The 20041-nt window shown below is 41.3% G+C and overlaps 4 protein-coding genes across 6 annotated transcripts in view; 2 read left to right on the top strand and 2 right to left on the bottom strand.

Annotated features, from left to right (window-relative positions):
- Positions 1-4768: 4768 nt before the first annotated feature.
- The window catches only part of RB195_023439 (uncharacterized protein), a gene marked incomplete at both ends in the record, with an annotated part of 31494 nt that continues 16221 nt past the window's right edge, over positions 4769-20041 (top strand). The window contains 4 exons of one of the 2 annotated variants that reach the window (XM_064210878.1): positions 4769-4873; positions 4924-5032; positions 5090-5229; positions 17299-17390. In XM_064210878.1, coding sequence (XP_064066757.1) covers positions 4769-4873; positions 4924-5032; positions 5090-5229; positions 17299-17390 — 446 coding nt within the window. Of the gene's footprint in view, positions 4874-4923; positions 5033-5089; positions 5230-5442; positions 5674-17298; positions 17391-20041 lie in introns of those variants that run through there. The other variant, XM_064210876.1, reaches the window with a different exon arrangement.
- On the bottom strand, positions 8396-9377 carry RB195_023443 (uncharacterized protein; the record flags this gene model as incomplete). Its single annotated transcript, XM_064210883.1, has 3 exons — positions 8396-8426; positions 9135-9275; positions 9349-9377. The coding sequence occupies 3 exons, from the start codon at positions 9375-9377 to the stop codon at positions 8396-8398; spliced, it is 201 nt and encodes a 66-aa protein (XP_064066763.1).
- RB195_023442 (uncharacterized protein) lies at positions 12462-12854 on the bottom strand (the record flags this gene model as incomplete). 2 transcript variants are annotated; one of them, XM_064210882.1, is made up of 2 exons in its annotated part: positions 12462-12641; positions 12774-12854. In XM_064210882.1, 2 exons carry the CDS (start codon positions 12852-12854, stop codon positions 12462-12464), a joined length of 261 nt encoding a protein of 86 aa, XP_064066761.1. The 2 variants fall into 2 exon arrangements, with proteins under 2 accessions (XP_064066761.1, XP_064066762.1); XM_064210881.1 differs by having other exon boundaries at positions 12462-12657; positions 12774-12847.
- RB195_023441 (uncharacterized protein) lies at positions 17195-20025 on the top strand (the record flags this gene model as incomplete). The annotated part of the gene is made up of 3 exons (XM_064210880.1): positions 17195-17223; positions 17299-17390; positions 19877-20025. The coding sequence occupies 3 exons, from the start codon at positions 17195-17197 to the stop codon at positions 20023-20025; spliced, it is 270 nt and encodes an 89-aa protein (XP_064066760.1).

Genomic DNA, 20041 nt, shown 5'->3' with positions numbered 1-20041 from the left:
CGCAAGTGATAACGATGTAGAGCTTGTGGTCATACCACACCAGCTGGATATTGCAATAGCAGAAAACGCTTGCAAGATATATTCTCACTATATCGTTTGTCCTCCGTCAGTGAGTTCTTGAAGAAGTGCCGCTTTTTAACCGACGACAAGAATAAGGATAGCAAGATCCCTGAGTTTCCTCCCTCTTCCATTATTCGCATTCAGATTGACCTGCCAACCTATCCAGTGCTCTATCTCCTTGTCATGACGCACAAACTCCAGTTCAACAGCGATCTGGTCTCCACTGACTCTGCTACATTCAAAGTGTTACCAATAATTAGTAGTGTAGGAGGTCTTACGGGTGAGGTAGGGTGGTTCATAAACAATATTTGCGCAAGTGTTGAGCCACATACCTGCCCATTTTCAAACACCCGTATGATCCTAGACCACCCAGCAAGAGACTGTGTTATGAAGTCATTCGACGTCGAAGCACTGTATACGAATGTGTCTAATTACTTATACACTGATACAGTCTATGCTCGAACTGCTGAAAAAAATACAAGAACAATCAATTTATACGGATTTCCAAATTCGCAATTGATAGTTCTTCTCAACGCGTACCTCAACTGCAAAGACTCTTTGCAAAGGCAAAGATTGACCTCCATCTTAGCTATTTCCTTCATGGCCAAAATTGAATCACCTGTTCTAGGACTACGTCCTTTGTACTAATTTTGGTACGTCGATTGCTTTGTCATCTGCTCCACCCAAGCGGAGATTGACAAATGTTGTGACTTGTAGAACCGACAGAACGAACACATTAAACTCACTAGGGAAAAACCCGAGGGCAGTTGGCATCCTTTCTTAAACGTCCATCTCGAACGGTACGTACGAAACGAAATAGCATTGTAAGCCCAGTAACAAGAACATCTTGGTTAACTTTCTTTTTGTTCATCCATTTCAAATGAAGAAGGCTGTGATTAGCAAAATGTTCCGCACGGGAAAAACCGTCTGTATTGGAGCTGAGGAGAGAAAGGAATCGTTAACTTTAGCTAGCGAAATTGTTGTTTTTAATGGTAATGAAATCCGAACGTCTGAAACAAGACGATAACAAAAGTGTACGAGCAGAGCAGCTGGAAACTCCCACAACAGAGAAGATACCTCTCTGCTTTCCTTATATCTTCGATGAAATGAGCACTGCCATCTGTCTGAGGAGAGCAGACTTACATAGCTCAGTTTCGGTTGTGGAAATAGCACCGAACAATTTGAACGTGGGAGTCGAATTAACTAGTAATCTCTTGTACGACACATCTGCACATCACCAAATTTATTATTTATCCCACATGTAGATCAGGAGAGACTGCTTGAGATCCATTGCAATGTACCTGATCTCTGGAACAAGCTGTGGCGACGAGTATGCTGGTTAAAGGCAGCATATCACGAACCTGGGGTGGTACGGATTTCAGGTGGAGTATCCGTATACGAGGTCGTAGATTATGGAGATGAGTGATTATGGAGTGATTCAAGGCAGTGATACCCGGAACCACCGGGTGGTTCCGCTCATCTCTCCCTGAATCACTGCAAGCAGCCGGCCCCTTAATGCTGTTTTGTACAATGCCTTCTACTGCAGCTCGCCACCCTTGCACGCGTAGCGTCCCTTACTGCCTATCGGGGCAGTCCGCATTGATTTTCGACGAATTGCAGGGCGGAGGCGGCGCAACTGGTGGAGCGTTGCAATGGATGGCGTCGTACAAAACATCATTCTGGAAGCGGCTGTTTGCAGTGATGCAGGGAGAGATGAGCGGAACCACCCCGTTCTCCATAATCTACGACCCCGTATACGGATACTCCACTTCAAATCCACACCACCTCAGGTTTTTTTGGTATGCTGCCTTTGAACGGCACCACCGCTACATGTTCGCATCAAAGAGCATGTGAACGGCAAGAAAAGACTTCTAGAGTTGACATTTTTAGGAGCTCACGGAACACAGAAACACGACGATGCCGCTTTTGAAGTCAGAGTTCGCTCGAAAATCGTTGTAGGCTTTTTACTTCGAACTAAAAAACCCTAAAATGAAGCGCAAGGGCGAATATCATGATCATGATCGTGCTATATAATAACGGGCTTATTCTGTCACGTGTGTGTGTCAGTTACGAAATTCGAAAAGGTGGGTGCGACGGGTCCACCGGCGTCGGGTTTGTGCACCGACGAAAGAAAGCTATGAAAGGGTGCGACGGGTCCCAGGGTTTCGAATGGGTTCGCCGGCGCCACACAGCTATAATATAGGGTGCGACGGGTCCACAGGGTCGGATTGGTGCGCCGGCGTCAACTAGCTATAAAAAGGAGTGCGGCGGGTCCAGTGGTGTGGAATTGGTGTTCCTTGGTGTATCACGCAGTAACTTCGTGCGGATGTTGCAAAAGGTAAATGTGACGTTGCAGCCGTTTCATGTCTGTGACCACTGCGTATGTTGCTTTTCACCTCGATGACTCCTCCGAGCGTCTCTTTCCTTGCACGTTTGCCTCGGGTTGGTAACATGCCTTCCTCAGAAAGTGGAAACATGAATGAAAACCGGCTGCTTAAATAGTGGCCAACAGTTTGCAAAAATTGACGAGGAACGTTACCTTTATCAGTACAATGGTGTCATGTCATTGTACTGATAAAGATAACGTCACATCATTTTATGTTAGATCCTTCCGTGATCTTTGTTGAGGAAAACCGGAAGAAAACACATCCAAAACCCATACGATAATGTTTTCAAATTGTGTCTGCGTCATACTGATATCGAAGGAGTGTTTGAAGCTGAAGTTTGGATGTTCTCCAGATGTAGAAATGGCGCGTTTTGAAAGAAAACTATGAAATTTTTTGTCTAACTCTAGAAAAAAAGGAGAAAGCATTGTTAGAATAACACAATTCTAATTTTACAGAATTGCCACTACTATTAATTTTTATCGATCAGAGAATGCGGGTAACGCGAACACCACCAAAAGTCTGAAGTCCGGCTTTAGCCGGATGTTCAGACTGGTCTCTCCATAACGCGGGGGCTCGCACAATATCTCGGATGGCTCTTTTGATCCGAATGAGAAATTTGAATTTATTCGCTCTCGTGACCAATCAGTCAGCGGTGCATGCGAGGCATCTCCGATCCAATGTGAGCATTCAGTGAAGTCGCTAAGTTGGTGCTTGAAATGTAGGCATAGAGTCGATGTTGAGTGTGTTTTTGTGTGTGTGTGCTTGTAGTACTGGCGCATCTACATGTTGCCTTGGGATACGTTCTGCTGCCTTCTGGGGCCAACATACCTAAGTGATGCCATAGGACACATGCCACCCAATTCTACTGTTTTCCAGCGCAGATGCACCAATCTGAAGTCTAGAAAGATGTAGTACATCTTCCTCCACTACATCTTTCTAGACCTCAGGGTGCTGCGATATTTCTACCTTTTGGCATTGGCGCATCTATCTGACACTGAAGAATCTGTGCTACTCATCTTGGTACCTTCCAGCGTGGGCGCACAATCTGACGTTTTAGGACTTGTCCTACCCTATTTCTCTGCTTTCTGCTGCTGGCGCACTACTTCAACAAAGTGAAACTTTGTTGAAGTAGTGCGCCAGCTTTCCGACTTGAATACGCTCATTTGATGTCGTGGGATCCGCTTTACCCCGACCTCACTATTTTTTTTGACAAAACTGTAATTATGTTCAGGATTTCACCTTAAACATGACGAAAAAAGAGTTAGAAGGGAAAATTCGTTGTATCTTTAGTCTGCGTAAATTTTTTCACAAGAAAGGAAAAAGGAAGAGTACTGAACTCCTTGTGATTCCGAGCAAAAAAATAGAACATGAACTCTCTTGGAACGAAGAAGCAAACATAATCCGCATAGAAAAAGTACGAAACAAAAGAACTTTTCTTGCAAATGCTTAAAAAGGCAAAAACACTCAAAAAGATTGTAGGCCAGGATTTAATCTAATGCGAGTACTAAACGTAAAACAAACTTTCACATTTGATGTTTTGTGGTATTCCAGTTGAGCTCTTGAACATCATAACATGGTTTGCTCGCAACAAATTTAAAGACGTAATTGTTATTTTTAAATACATTAAATTAGTAAAACTTGCGAAAAATATGGTCATAAATTGGCTAGTAAAGAGTCACACATCACAATTTCTCAGTTTTCCACAATTTACACACACACACACACAAACACACACACACACAATTTCGGTTCGGCCGCGACTGTGCGGTGGATAGTTCGATATCGTGCAAGTGCCCATTAAGCTTTTCGTCCGTCCGTGATTGATGGACTGATACCAGACCTACTTGCGAAGATAAAAAATATACCGTTTAAATACCTTTTCAAGGCAAAAAGCCAGAAACGCGACATAATTGTCGCTGTTTCAATTCATTTTGTCTTAACCATTTTTCAAGATTCGTTGCAACGGTTTGTGTTTGTTTTTCGCTCTCACACAACAGCAAGAAAGAGACACTTCAGAAATGCACCAAGAATCCCACTGCCTAAAATGAACTAAGAGTGAGGGTATTATTTTTCTACACATCTGCGATGTAATCTGTAAGAAATACAGAAAAGTGTCCAGTTCTATCTTGCTTTAATTGTTACCTAAGTTCTACAACCTATTTTTGTTGTTGATGTAGACAATTACATGAGAACCTAACAGCCATGAACAAGCCTTTCCTCCCTCTTCACAGAATTGATGACTGCTACCGACTAAATTACCACTGCACCTCAGAACATAGCGGCAAGAAAGAACCTATTTGCTTTGGAGCACCTCTTACATAATGACTTCCGAAGTGGAGCGTCTATTCAGCCTATGCGATGCACAAGGTAAAGGATATTTGACTGAACAAGATCTTCATCACATCTGTCCTCAACTCGATCAAAAAGTACGTCACTTTTACTCTCCGCCTTGATTCTGTGTACCAATAATCTTTAGGATATCGAATTTATATTTGCACAGTTGGACACTGATGGGTCTGGAAAGATAGATAAAGACGAATTTTGCAATGGATTTAAAAAAGCTGTTCTTGAAGGCGAAAGTAGAGGTACGGATTTAGGGGTGGAAAGTATACATATTTCATACTAAGGAACATTCATTCAAGGATATGGAGGGATGCAACGACGTGCAAGCATCATAGATTACTCTGGAAATTTGAGTGAGTCCAACAAATCTACCGGACTTTCGGACGCACCATCAATTCGAGCAGGCGAGGAAGTCTTCGACAGCGACATGGAGTCTGGGGTCAGCTGAGCTACTACGACATATATTTTTTTGGCTTACAGAGGATCTCAACTACAACGCAGCATATGAGCTACACAAAACAATTACTGTAACATTACAACTCTAACATTTGTCCCTTGGGTGTGGTATGGAAAGATGGAACCACACGCAGGCTACAGACCGCTTTGAAAATATGGAAATAGTGTTAGCAAGATGTGAAAATGCAGAAGACAGGTTAAAGGCAACATACCGCGAATTGACGTTGTTGAGATCTCTCCACGAAAAAGTAGGTTGAGGCGTATAGATGACAAATATGAGCGTGCTTATCTTTCTCCCATTCGTGCTGAAAAACGAATTGCGAAACGGCTTACGTGTTCAGTTTTCTTATGGAGCGCTTTACAACTCATCATCCCTGTGCAAGCGCTGATTTCTTCCGCATCCTATCCATTCATTTTGCTTAAATAGGCTGCAGGGGACTCCACTGACTTTCGTCCGCTCACTCGCGATGCATGTACGGGATTTTGCGTTGTAACGCGATAAACCCGGACACTAAGGTCGTTTCCCACGCCGTTTTGCTGGACAAGTAGGGAGAATTGGGTGTGAATACTCTCATAAACGTGATGTACACATTTAACCATAACTTTTCTCAGATAAGTTCCAACACCATCAATTTCGAGGTGTGCCTTTGAAGAGTCCGTATATTTTGACGTGCTGTGGATTCCACAGCAAAAACGTGGAGTTCGGGTGGTAGAGAGAGGAACCTAACGTGGTTCCGCTCATCTTCCCCTAATCGTCGTAAAAACTGCGTGGAAGGTTCCATTTTTTTTGCGATGACTTCATTATGACAACGCGCCAATGCGATGATGACAACGCCCCATCCTCGCGCCGCATCCAAATGCTGTCGAAGATCAATTATGTCTTTCCACCAGCGTACTCAAAGTGAGACAAATGGATAAGCTCCTGAAGGGACCGGAACGTGTACATAAAAGCACATTCTAACTTATCTCGTAGGAACTAAGGCGGTTCCCACGACGTTTTTTTTTTGACGACGATTAGGGGAAGATGAGCGGAACCATGCTTGTTTCTGCTACCCGAATTCTACTCTTTCGCTGTGCATTCCGCAGCACCCTTTAAATAAAAAAACAAACAATAATAAAGAAGAAATAATAATGACTTTCAGTAGTAATTGTCTTTGCTGCTGCTGTTTCTAACCACTTCATAACAGCACATAAACTTACCACATAGACATAAGGATATCATAAGGAATTCTGCTCACGATTTGAGGACGCTCTTCATAACCTCGCACAAAAGCGCCAAAATATCATGAAGATTTCCTTTTTCAAATTGTGGACGTTCCTCATGTGAATGATATTTCAAAGATCTCTCTTCCGACATTTGTGAAATTTACGTCTCAATTAATCCTTTTTTATTTTTTTCTTTTTCTGTCGTCAGCCTAAGTGTGTTTTTCAACATTTATCAAGTAGATTATCTCTATCAAATCTCTTGCAACTCAGTTTCGTGGTTTTGCTGTCTTTGGTGGTCTTTCTCCAAGTAGTCGACGCTGAAGCAATTGTTTTGACACTTTCGAGTAATTGCTACGACATTTCCGATCTGTAAAGAAGACGCACCTTTATGCCCCAGGAAAACTTTTAGGTCCTAGGAAAACCTTTAGAAAAACTGGATGAACCTATGAAAATGGCAATCCAGTTGCGGAGAGAAGCGTAAGCGGTATATATTTATTCGTAAGTATGTGCACATGCATATTTATATTCATACACATGAATATGTCCCAAGTCCACCTAACGCCGGACCGTCAAACTCTCTGTTTGCGTGCTTTTGCTTCACTCGTCATGATGAGTAAGCATTTAGAGGCTTCCAACACTAACACTTATTGCTGCACAGAGAAGAACAAAAGAAAGTAGGAAATCATCAAACCCGATAACGATAAAAGTACACACATTATAAAGATGACAGCAGGCTTATCATAAGCCAAGATCAGAATTCAGCCTGAAGCGTTGTGATTCATCGCAGTAGCGACAGTAAGAGTTAAAAATTCTAATGTATGGATCACCTTCCAATAATTTTTGACGCTAAATCAAAAGGACTGTTGTTATCAGCGGTGCTTCTCCATCAGAAGTGATTTGTGGTGGTAAAGCTTAGCAGCGTTCTTGTTCGCAAGCCAGCATTTGAAAAAAAAATTTCGACTGCCATTCAAATCTGGTTCAGTCTCTTATGTTCTCCCTATGGCGCTACAATTTGAAACTGTCATTAAAATTATTGTGCAAAACTCTTCCATTCTCTTCATTTCCATTGTTAATATGGAATGATATGTTCATCACCATTATTCTGATGAAGACAAAGACGGTCTTACTCTTAATCGTGTGAGCAGTCATTATTTGAGCAGTTGTGTACATGTATGTTGGCATTCCTGAAATCACGGTATGACAATAAAAAGAAGGAAATCTGTAGAAGTCAAAACATTTAATTGCGTGCGTGAGAGTATATTTTCAATTTCAAGAGAAAGGATCTGGCAATGATTGCAACGCGGAGGAGAGTGGACGTACGGAGGCGTACAATGTAGAGTGAAGTTGTCACGGCCATGAAAAGGTTCAAAACGTCTGATTTACTTTCTGGCATATTCGCTTGAAATTGTTGATGTAAGCGGTTGCCTGACTTTCACTCGTAGAAGGAAATCACTCAGTGGTAACGTCGATCAATTCGCATTACAACAGTGACGTACCAGAGATAAGCTGCGCTCTCATATACCTTGGGCTAAAAAGAATCAATTTATAGGGGGCACTTCTCATTCTCGATGTGTACGGGGAGTTCAAATGTATGTAATAAATATTTATTATTAGATATATAACATATCAAAAGTAGGGAAGGGGAAAAAGAGGCCAGCCGGGTGGCATGGCCGAGAAGGCGAGACTATATTCTCGTTGGCGGACTGCTCCTAGCAACACGTGATGTATGTCTGTTGTTTGCGACTGCATCCCGACATCTCCATTCCTTCAGTAAGCTCGTCCTCGAGCTGTAAGATGGGATGTAGAAAGAGGGTTGCCGCCACGAGTTAAAGCACGGCTGTTCGTAATTATTCGTATTTGTCTTGTTGGGGACGTGCTTTGAATGAATCATTGGAATTATCGAATTGGTGTGCTTCAGGAGAAGGATCCAGTGAACAGAGCTGTCAGTTACGACTGTCACGGCTGTCATATGCCCTAGAATAATGAGATTGAACGTCCTCAAGCTTTAAGAAGTATGGGAGGCAAACATGACATGTGGGATGTGTATATTTGAGAAATAGCTTCTGTAATAGTTCTCAAATGTGGGATGAGTTTGGTGGATACATTCTGGCATATTAATATCTGCAGGATGTTTGCTAATGTTTTCAACCTAGATAGTATTTCAGACGTTTGACCTTATCATTGCAACCTCTTCGTACGCTGTTTACCACTACTATTAGTTTGGATTCGGCGTTTCGATGAAAATGACCGTCCCAACATTAATCTTTATTTTCTCTTCTACAAGTTCTTTCTTTTCCATTCGTAACTTTACTCCACATTAAACAGTTGTTGAGGTTTTGACTGAAAACCTTGCTTCATGCTACAAATCCTGCCGTATTTCAACCTTCATATTTGTGTCGTTGCTCGTCCTTGCCCCCAGCAACATTCAATAGCTTTTTGCAACTATTCAAAACTTTTCAAGAATCATGAAGTGGCGTTCTATTTCTGCTTTGTTCTGCCAGTGATTCCAAGCTCTTTTGCACTCCTGCTTCTATCCACTGAAGAAAAAAAAAACATTCCGGACTGTGTCCTTTGTCAAAACGTCGGGATTTCTCTTTCAAAACGAGTCGCTTCTCAGTACATGCACTCTAGCTCTCCCCTGTTCCTACTAAACCTAGATCTACTGATCTCAAAGAACCCTACCTTTGTGCCTTTTCCTTACCACAGTCTTTGCAGACGATCGCATCTATTCCTCCAACTTGGCCAAGTTGACCTTCACACACGGACACAAATTTGCAAAACAGCACATTAAAAATATGAGACAAATCACGAAGAAAAAAGTCACTGAAAAAAGTGGGACGAATATAAACTATCAATGTGCCGTGATGCGCGTTTTTTCAGCGGAATTTGTTCCTACCTTATCAGAGAAGTCATCGCAGAATGCATGCTTTTTTTTCGTAATGTGTTTTCGTTTTCGCACGTTGCGTGGCTTGCAGAACTTTTAAGACACCGCGCTTCTGCGATATTCTCGGCATTTCAGATAGAAAGGCTGTGGGGGTAGGTTCCAGTTCGAGTTTTTCTCGAAGGGTTCACTTTATCTTTTGTCTGTATGAAATCGGCTTCGACTTGATCTACGTCTTCTTCAATTTATTGCGCGATGCTTGGGTCGTTGAAGAAAGTTGGATAGTGGCGTTGGGAATTTCTCAAGAGGGAAGTAGTTAGAGGGATGTCGGAGCAGGAGGGTCGTAAAGCTTGTCAGAAGAGAAGAAAAAATGAAGAGAACAAGGAGAAGAAGGCGAAGGGGCAGCCGATTTTAAATAAACACATATTAAGGAATACAAAGTGTTAGAAATATAGATGGCATGAAGTGCTCTTTAGAAATGCTTTCTTTAAAAAAGTGGTATTCTTAAAAAAAAAAGTATTCTTTTTTGCTGGTGTGGTTTCACATCTTTCCGTCCCGGACTTGTTTGGGAGAATACTAAACGAATGAAGGACATTGGGATTAGGATAATTGAGCAGCCATGAGCTACGAAGGCAAAAAAGAGTCTAAATTATTCAATGCGTTCTGAACTAAGCCCGAGAGCCTTGCTTTAGAATGAGTTGTCGATGAAAATTTCGACAAGAAAATGAAAAATGTTGAGTTCGAGAGAAGGAATCAAAACGCATAATTACCTGGTCTTCACAGTCAGCTGTCAATTTGAGGGCAACCCATTGAATAATTAAGTAAATAAAGTGGATTATAAATAATAAAAGTTGTGAAGGTAATGAAATGGAAAACAAATAGTTTTAAAGGAACGTGACTAAACAAAAACTTTGATCCTCCTAAGAGTTTAAATTGCTGTCATACCCATCAAATCTAATTTTTGTATTGTTGTTTTACATACAAGAGATTAAACTAACCAGAAGTAACTTTCTATTGACTGCTAAGGTGCCCTAGGAAAAGTGAATCACAACCAGTCGAGGGCGCAAGAAGTTTCGCTGTTTTTATTACAACGGACAGGAATCAATCCCACCCAGATGTGTGACTTTTGAATTTAGAGTTTAGGAGTTTAAAGAGTACATTTTTCATTCGACAATAACGAATTTTCTTATTATCACCCAGAAAACGGTTTCAATGCTTTTCCTCACTAAAAAAAAGACATTTACAGTCAGTATTAGCGATAAAATTAGTACAAAGTAGGCTCTACGAGTTGCTGAACAACGACGCTCAAAGTAAATTCCGTGCAATAAAGCTTCCGCAGAATTGCAGAGAGAGAGAGAGTTTGTCTATATTAGCACAAAGTTTGGTGCTTCTAACTTTCCTTGGTTTTTGTAAACCTAGTTGAGAAGTCTAAATTCTAAATTTTTCCACAATTTTTCTCATGTGATTTTTGACAGAACCAGAACGCGTACAGAGATCTTAATTTGCGGTTGAGGGTCTCCTTTCCTGAGGACCGACACAATTGCCCTCTTCCCTTTTTTTCTTTAGTCCGTTATTCATGCTTACTTCAGCCTAACAAAATCCGGCCAGTCAAGCAGTACTTTACAATCAGAGCTTGAGCTAATCACTGAAATGACATATAAATGACACCCGTGTGCGGTGAACAATGCTCTCAATACAATTTTAGCAAAATTGCCGGTGAATTGTTTTTCCAAGTAATTTTTCTTCCGGTTTCGCAAAAATCAAGATTTTCGCGAAACCGGAAGAAAAATTACTTGGAAAAACATTCACCTTTTGTAATAATTGTAAATGAGTGAAATTGTGTGCAGGAAGCAGAAACTAGTGAGAAAATTCTTTTAGAATGGTTTCTGCATCGGCATTACTTGTTTTTTTCCATTTTGGAAAATGGAAAATTTTCGGCAAATCGAACTCTCAACCGTTCGTTTTCATTGTCGATAAATAAAATTGTATGTAAATGATAGGAAATAAGGTGAAAATGATTTTAAAGTTTTTATCTGTCGTTCTCAGCTGTTTTTTTTTCATTTTGCAAAAGTAATGATTCCGGTCGGGATTCAACTCTCGACCGTTTGTTATCACTGTCAAAAGAAGAATTGTGTCGTCGAATACACTTTGAGAGTTTCCTCATCTTTTCAATTTATATGTGCATATATGTACTGACTCACTTCTAATCCTTACAGTGAGCTATCACTGACGTCTTTATTACTTTATTTATTTATTTATTTTACTTGCAGCACCTTACATTAATATCCATATAGTACTGTATTTATTTATATTTACTATATTATATTACTCCGATTCAATTATTAAGCGTCCAATTTGTTTCCTCAATTTTGTTCATTATAACTGGTTTTTCATTCTGTATGAGTGGCTATACTAGAAAGAATGAGATGAGAGAGTCGTTTTCTGGCTTTTTTCCAACTGTACGGATGTCCCTGATAGTGGCCAATTTGTCCTTAGTGAAAGGATGATGTACAGAATCTTGGACATATCCCCGTTTATAGGCAGCCAACTTCCGATTATGTTACGTTATTAGTGTTGTTATTATTACCTCATTATGTTAAGTTATTATTATTGTTATTATGTCACGGACTAGGTGTTCCCAACACGCGCTGTAGTACGTAAAAAATGGTGACCCATCATGAAGCCTATCGAGAACAGAAGTATGGGACATAACATCAAAAGTTATAGAGACGATTCGACCAAGAGGTTCTTTCGACTTCATGAGCGGTGGTTCCGAAACTCATCTCTAAAATGAGGCCTTCAAACTGACTTTTGCAAAGGTTGTTAACACTGCCGCTCTTTCTGCTTATTCAGTCAGCAATTTTTGCATAATGCAAATAAAGCAGAAGAATTTTCACGAAATCTCTTGTAGAAACATTACTACCACTGGCAGGCTTTACTTCTTGATGCTCGTTCGGACTTTTCCCGAGTCTTTTTTCTTCTTGGTCCTTGATCGCCAGTTGTTGTGCCCGTGGGCCGAGCAGTTTTTGGTTTATTGGAGCGCAAGCTCCCTTTTTATGACCCAAACCATACAAATGCACCAAACAGTTAAAAAATAGTTAACATGTCTACAGCTCCGACACCTTCCCCTAAGATGAACGCATCGCGTGCGTCTTCATCTTCGGATCTGCTTGCAGTTGACTGGGCGGTCGGCGTTTTCGAGCAGGTCGAGTCGCTGTCGGCGGCACGATGGTTGATGCTCGATCATCCACATTGTCCTTAGCGTCGGCGATCGTCCTTGCCATACCATGGTACTGTCGGTCTCCTCCCTGAGATCGTAAGATCCTAAAATTGCGCTACTATATGTAATTTCCCTGTATTGAGAGGTTTTCTAGGTTGAATAGCACGTTGGAAGCTTTTGTCTTCTCGCAGCTAACTCTCCGCTGCTTTTCTCCACGCACCTGGTTCGCGTGTCTTCTCCACAAGTCGTCCTCTTCGTTAGCACGTCGTACATGGCTCGTCCACGGGTCTCCATTTCTCATGTCCCGGACGGTAGTCACGCACCCACACGAGTATCTCACGTGTATCTCCGCTCAGTTAGGGAAGTACTTTCCTACAAATTGTTTCTTAGTCGCAGCCAAGCACCATACCACTCGTCGTAAAAACCACAGTGCCTATGTCATGGTGTTCTGAGCTTTTATAGAGGAACTATGACGATTCCATGGAAATGATTGGAAAGCGCAATTATTGACTAAGTTGAACGCAATGATGTCATCGACTTCATTGCTGCATTCACTGCCATTTATTAAATGAGCCGTGTATCCCTTTTTTCAATTGGCTCTTGCAAAAAAAAATTAGCATTGTTCACTAGTCATGGTGTAATACTTCCTCCTTCGTAAAGCACCTTCGTGGTTGCATCAGCTGATTTTGCTTTGCTGGAGATATATCCAAGGGTGACGTCTGCCAGCTAATCATTTATCGTTGGAGCAATTTCTTGAAGTTCGGTTGTGCGGTTATGCTAGCTGTCTTAATCTATTTTTGTCCGGCATCTTTTGTCCCACCTCAGCGCAATTTGGGAGTCTGAGAAAATACGACTTTTCGATTTCTTGCACCGATGTTGATATCGCCCTTAAAAGGTGATAAGACTCATCTCCCGGCCATACTGGGCACATTCATTTCTAGTTTTGAAATGGCTGTTTTGGTTTTTATTGATGACAACTTGGATTTCACCATGAGAAGAATTGCACCTTCTGGGATGCTATGTATGCGCAAGTAGCTTTTCTTGCATTTGCGTATGAGACGAAATATTTTGACGGCGATGTTAGTATAAAGCGGGAGCTTCTCTTTGAAATCCGCAAACTGCCAGCAGTAATTTTTCTCATTACTCTTGAAGTTGTTGCGATAGGTTTTGCTCCCATAATTGATCTTGTTGCCATAAACGTTTAAACACATAAACCATAAATAAACATAGCAGAAATTGTTTATCCAAAATCATGAAGGGATTAACCACAAAAGGTCATATATAAATGCGATTTCCTGGGTTATGGTTGGTGGTTTCTGCTGTCCATGAAACTTTGCAAGAAATGTGAAGAAACACCTCCTCTGAATGCCAGAGAACACCAATATCTTCTGACTGCTAATTTTTGCACACTTTTCCGCTTGGACAATTTCTTCTGGGTATTTACTGTTTGATAAAAACCTGCACAATTTAATTTCCATATCAGTTAAAATCATTTACTATGTTCCGCAAGACTTTTGTCACACAATGAGTTTCGCAGGTAGAATCTTATTGCTCCCCCAGAAAGAAGAGAGAAGACTTCAATCCAAATGGAACTCTATTGAACCACAAACATATAAGGCTGCTACGCACTGGAAGTAAGGTCACGTCGCACGCCCATAAAAACAGGGTTGCATCTCTATCTTCTTCATGGATGCGGATTTGCAAAAAAGCCCTTTCCAAATCTCAAGTTACAACGCAAGGTTCTCTTCGAAAGCATAGAAGCATGCCGCATAACTCGGGAGTAACGTAAGACCTTTTGAAGAACCTGACTTAATAGAGGACGGTTCTTGGTGTCTGAAGGAGCACCGAAAACGATTCGTATTCTTGTTGTTCCCTTCTGAGGGGTTAATAGATCCTTATGTGGAAGATAGTGACCTATTGATGTTTTGTTGTTGTCCTCACTGGTAACTTCTTCTACTATTCCTTCTGAAGTTGTTCTTCGAATACTTCACTATAGTGAGAAGATTAGATTTTTCTTTCAACTTGTGCCACAAATTTAACGACCTTGTCTACGCTATCTAATAGTTATTTGGAAAAGAGTTACAATTTTTCTTGAACGACAGGCCCACTAATAGCCGTCATCACGCCTCCCGATACTACTATCAAAGAGTTCATGGACTCCTTTATTAATATTGCGGGCTCAGTTTTCGCAAAACTTGTGGACTTCTCTATTCCAGCTGAACCTAAATTACAGTATTTTTATCATTTATCCACTTCGTCCTGTGCTTTGATGGAGACCTGACAGCAAGATACATGTTTTTTTTCCTCCAAATGTGTACGTACTGTGCAGGTTTCGCTCTGAATAGATGCGTTCTCCGCCCTTTTATCCAGCAATACTTGGACTTCATGGAGTTTTCCACTTTTCATTATTAATACGCACAGTGCCAGTGAATAAGAGCGCGTCTGTTTTCTTTTTTTTTTGGTAGTTGTACATGCTGCTGCACTTTCATACTCCATTTCCGTACTGAGCACCTCATCGCATTCAGTCAGCCTTCACTTTTATGATGAACAAAAGTTTTTGTGACTCGTTAATGTTGATTTAGAAGCATTTTGTCTTCCCTGATTATTTGCACTGGTAACATTGCATTTCTAGCCTGCACGCCAATGAGTTTTAAAGTACCATTCACAATTATTTATTTATTATAAATCATGTCGTTTTTACCAGATAGAAGATAGTAGCGTATATTGTGAACTCCTAAAAGAGCAATGAAACTGCAATCGCGGAGAGTTGATCATTCACACATTCTTCTGCAGAGATAATTCGACGCACACGTTATAGACGGATAAAGTATGAGATTTGTTCAACACAGAGAACAAACCGTAGTCCACTTTCACTAGACTCTTGTCAGAAGCTTGCAAGCTTGAGTTGCATTTTACATTTCATCCAATCTATAGTGGACTCTGTGCTATGAAACCCTCACTTCACTTTTGTGCAGAAGTCAGCCTTACCTGCACAAGGTCACAGTCACTTGTCAGATGTTGGAGACATAACATTCCAATCGCAGCTGTCTGTACCCTGTTACGCTGCAAATCAGATCGTTTCAAACTACGTAACAGGTGTGCTCAAAACTGGCAAATTCTCAATTTTTCCCTTATCATTAGATAACGCAATGCATTCTCGACGCTGAGATCATTCTCGTGTTTGTCCGCCTTCCTTCAAAGGCAGTGTCCGGAATAGTTTCCGATGTTGATTTCTTCTCACTAGTAAATAGGGTTTGGGGAGTAGTGTTCAAGAACAACAGCGTACACACAAAGCACCTTCTACAAATCCAAGTATCAGAGGTACCAAGAGCCAAGAGGCATTTCCCAATGAGAAAACGGCGTTATGTAGATTAGTGATTGAGCCCTCCATCGAAGAAACTTAAAGCAGTAGAGATGCGAGGAAACCCAGTTTGTTCGGTTCCATTTCGTCGATTGTATTTGTGCAGAGTTGGCTCGTCAAGTAACCTAAACCTTCAGTTTCTGCTCTGGTTTTTTCTTCATGCATTGTAAGACGTTTCGCGTTGGCGCTGTGACGCAAACTATATCTTGGGTTATAGTCGTGTTAAAACCACCTGAAGCTCGGTGCAGTTGCAAAGAGATGCGCTCGAAGCAGCGCGGTGAAGCCAGCTAATGGGATCGAGGCTGGATCCTCGCTAGCTCCATCCGCACTGCAGAGATGAGTGAAGCTAGCGAGAATTCCGTCCTGATTCCAATTAGTAGCTCTATCGCGCCGCTTCAAGCGCAACCAAGCACACGATTGTAAGGCATTTTGACTTAACTGTGCACCTGTTTCTGGTATACGAAGCAGAGCAGACCCTGATGCGTGCGTAAAATCCTCTAGTAGTCTGCAAATAGTGTCTCGTGATATGATTTTTGTGAGTGACAGATTTCCATTTTTCCTTCTGTGATCTTTGTCTTCATTTTTGAGGACATCCCTCCAAGCTTATGACGTAATTACGAAAGAGCAGAAGGTTGTCAACAGGACTTTTTTCAAAAATTACTCCACAAAATAAATTCAAATTCTCTTCTTCAGAATTCAAAATTTGCGTATCTGTAGGATTTGCATTGCAAACAGCGCTGACGCAACCTCAAGCGACTTGCAAAATAACTTGGATCCATTGTAGAGGTACACCAGACCTCTGACACCCCTCGACTACATAGAGTCGGGTAAAATGTATAGTAGTTGGGGGCCGGGAGCACTCAGTAGCGCCCTTATTTCTCGAAGTAAATAATCAAATCAAAGGGGGCACTAGAACATAAGCCTTAGTTTTAGAGGATCTATGACGTGTAAACTAAAGATAAAAGAAAGAGAGAGAGAGAAAAAGTAAATTAGAGCGTCGGGAAATAAGGGCGCCACTGAGTGCCTCCTCCCAACTACATTTTTCCCTACTACATATACCCAACTATCAACGGCTTGAAACTTAAAATGGTAACTACGGGTTTCAGCCGGTTAATGTTTGTAGGGGGTCGTAGATTGTGGGAAAGAAGGTGATTCCGTTCATCTCCCCCTGTAAACGTAAACGGACGACCTCTGAACACTGTTTCTTACGACGGCTTCTGTTGCAATGCGCAACAATTTCCCCGCCTGCGACGAATCGCAGGCACCCTCTTCCTGGAGTGATGCCTTTAACTCCTGAAGCTGCCCACTCGTTAGTGCTAATCAAAATTAATAGAACAATGCTTTTGACAGTTCACAAGCGTGGAAATATGCAAGGAATTTTCAGTTCGCTCGACCTTCTCGTTTTCGCGCTCTTGATGAGGATCTTTACAATTCAGAATCCGATACAAACGCGAATATCGACTTTTCCTTACCATGGTAAGATGTTTTTACAGTTTCAGCTGAGGCTAACATTCATATCGTTGCAATGGAAATTTATCCGCATAATATATCAGAAAGAATCAGAAATTTATCCACATCTTATATCAGAAAGATATTGAAGAGTGCTGTTATTTCCTTGAGACTTTCCATTTCTCATATCAGTGCTTATGCAGACCTTTTTGTCATTTCTAAGGTGTTTTGGCATGAAGCCCGAACACTATTCTTGAGGTACCCTTGATGGTGTGTGCTAAAGCGAGGCGTACGCACTAGTTTTTTTTGTGCTCATGCAGACAATGTGTTGGTCATTCCAATGTTTCTCAATAAATCTCCACCATTGAGCCGTCTTAAACGCATCCTAGAAGCTAAGTAAGTGTCCAGATTTTATCAAATGCGCCACCACATACGTAGAACCATCACAACTTGGTGCAAAAAAACCGCAGAAACTATATTCGCATTTGAGGTTAGATATCTCATGGGTCAGGTGTAGTGCAGTCGGTAAGTGGTTCCGCTGTCTGCAGAGGTTCGAAATCGCTCTGGTGTAAACCAAGCCTTTCATCCCTCCGGGGTCGACGAATTGGTACCAGACTTGTCTGAGAGGATAAAAACACCGACTTGACACATCGGTCAAGCCCTGCAAGTCATTGTATGGACTAGTTACACGTTCATAAACCTCAAACCATTCTGAATTGGATATGGTGGCGCATCCCAAGCGGATTGATTAACGCCAGACACCTTATCCACACTTTGTAGCTGACCCGACGACTACGCTAAGTCGCAAAGGCACATTTGTCTTTCACTTTAAGCTCAAATCAGTTTAACTGATTTCGGCAAAATGAAGATCATCATCAAAAAAATCTATTTCAAAAGTGTTATACATGCCTGTTCATCCGCCCTGGCAGAACTTCCCAAAAAGGGTGACCTAGGTCACCGATTGAGGCTCTTGATATTCGCAAAAAGGAAGAACTTTAATGTAATGTATAATGTAGAATGTAAAATCAGAAACCAAACGGAGAGAAATGATTACTGAGTTTGAGAAATTGCAGAAAGTGTCAATAAATATCTCAATACGCCAAAATAATAAAAGATGCTTCATCTTTCGCTTTTCCGAATTCTGGGCAATACTCGGGTCTTTAACACGTGGAAATGATCAGTTGCTAGGTACAAAAAATGTATTCCTTGAGCAATCCTAAAGGCGCAGCAGAAATAGCGACCTGCGGAATAAAACCAGTACCAAGCAACTACGATGGAATGGCAGAAACGACCACAAGGCGATTTGACAACAAGCCAACAAAAAGGTCAAAAATTGTCCAGAAACTACTAAGACTAAGACCACTGTACAGAAGAGCAGAAAGCTGTCAGGAGTGTTTAGACCACATCAAAACGCTAGTAAATCAAATGATTTCAGCCGGATCAAAGAAGTAATCCGGTGTGGAGTGAGGCAACCCTTTAAAAGTTTTTCTATGAATTTGTCAAAGATATCCTGGTGAAGAAACAGGAAGTAAATACTATGAAGATGAATACTTCCCCGGACACATTAGGAAGACAGATCAAAAACTTACATAGGACTTACGCCTCGGTTCCACGCTAATAATCTCAGTGTAGTCGATAGGCGACAGAATTAAATGCAAGAATGCATCTTCCTCAAAGATCAAATCACCAGTCGTTCCCATATCGGACTGTGACTGACCGACAAAAGGTTTGAGAAGTTTTCGAACGAAAAAAGTCTCTAAAAATGCTTGTAAAAAACCCGCCGTAACAACGGTTGCAAAAGTCCAAGCTGCCAATATTGTTATCGAACACAACATACATCGGTAAGTTTGGGATCCATGAAGCCCGATAACATCCTTAATAGCACAACACAACTGCAAACACCACGTCGGACGGTAAATGAAAACATCCAAAACGGTTTCAATAATAGAACGTCTACGAGGAGTACATAGCCCCTTGTAGGCAGACTAATCCAAAGAGTGATGTAAGACATCAACACTAGGGCGTAAGTAGACCGCTTATATCTAGTCAAAATATAGAAAATGGAATATCTGATCTTTCGAACTACAGTGGAAATGAACAGCTAGTGCTGATGACTGCAGAAGGGGTCTTTAACCAAGAATCTAGAAATTTGATAAAACTTTGTTCTTCTTCTACACTGGAGCTCGAAAGATAGTGAAGAACCCAGATTAACGCTTAAAGTCCAAAAATGAATAGAAAGGAAGAATGCATAGCCATGACCAATGAGCTGGCTCTGTATCAAGACCTTTGTGGGCTTTGATCTACGGGGTCATGTGCATATCCTAATTAGTATTAGCGGAGCGATTTTATCACGCAGAGATCCGCTAATATCACGGTAACGCGGCTACCTAGGTAAGCACAACGTTTTGAACTCTATTGCTTCGATTTTGGATGTAGCATCTTGATTAGGGAATGATGACTTGTTCTGGATGAGGCATTTGAGAGGATATATCACAAATGATCTGACTTTCCAGGTTCTGACGAAGGCGACGACGCCAAAACGTTAGCCGTAATAAACTTTGTTAACAATCTTGGCTGTTACCAAATTGACTGTCGACAAGTTGCAATCTCTATGCCAAGATTCAAGGAAAGTCGAACTTTCGCACTACTTGTATCGTCCTAGAGTGCGACAGGCAACG

Source organism: Necator americanus, chromosome X (assembly GCF_031761385.1).
Source record: "Necator americanus strain Aroian chromosome X, whole genome shotgun sequence".
NCBI lineage: Eukaryota > Metazoa > Nematoda > Chromadorea > Rhabditida > Ancylostomatidae > Necator > Necator americanus.
The sequence above is the reverse complement of the archived record's forward strand: the minus strand, read 5'-3'. Positions and strand labels throughout refer to the sequence as shown.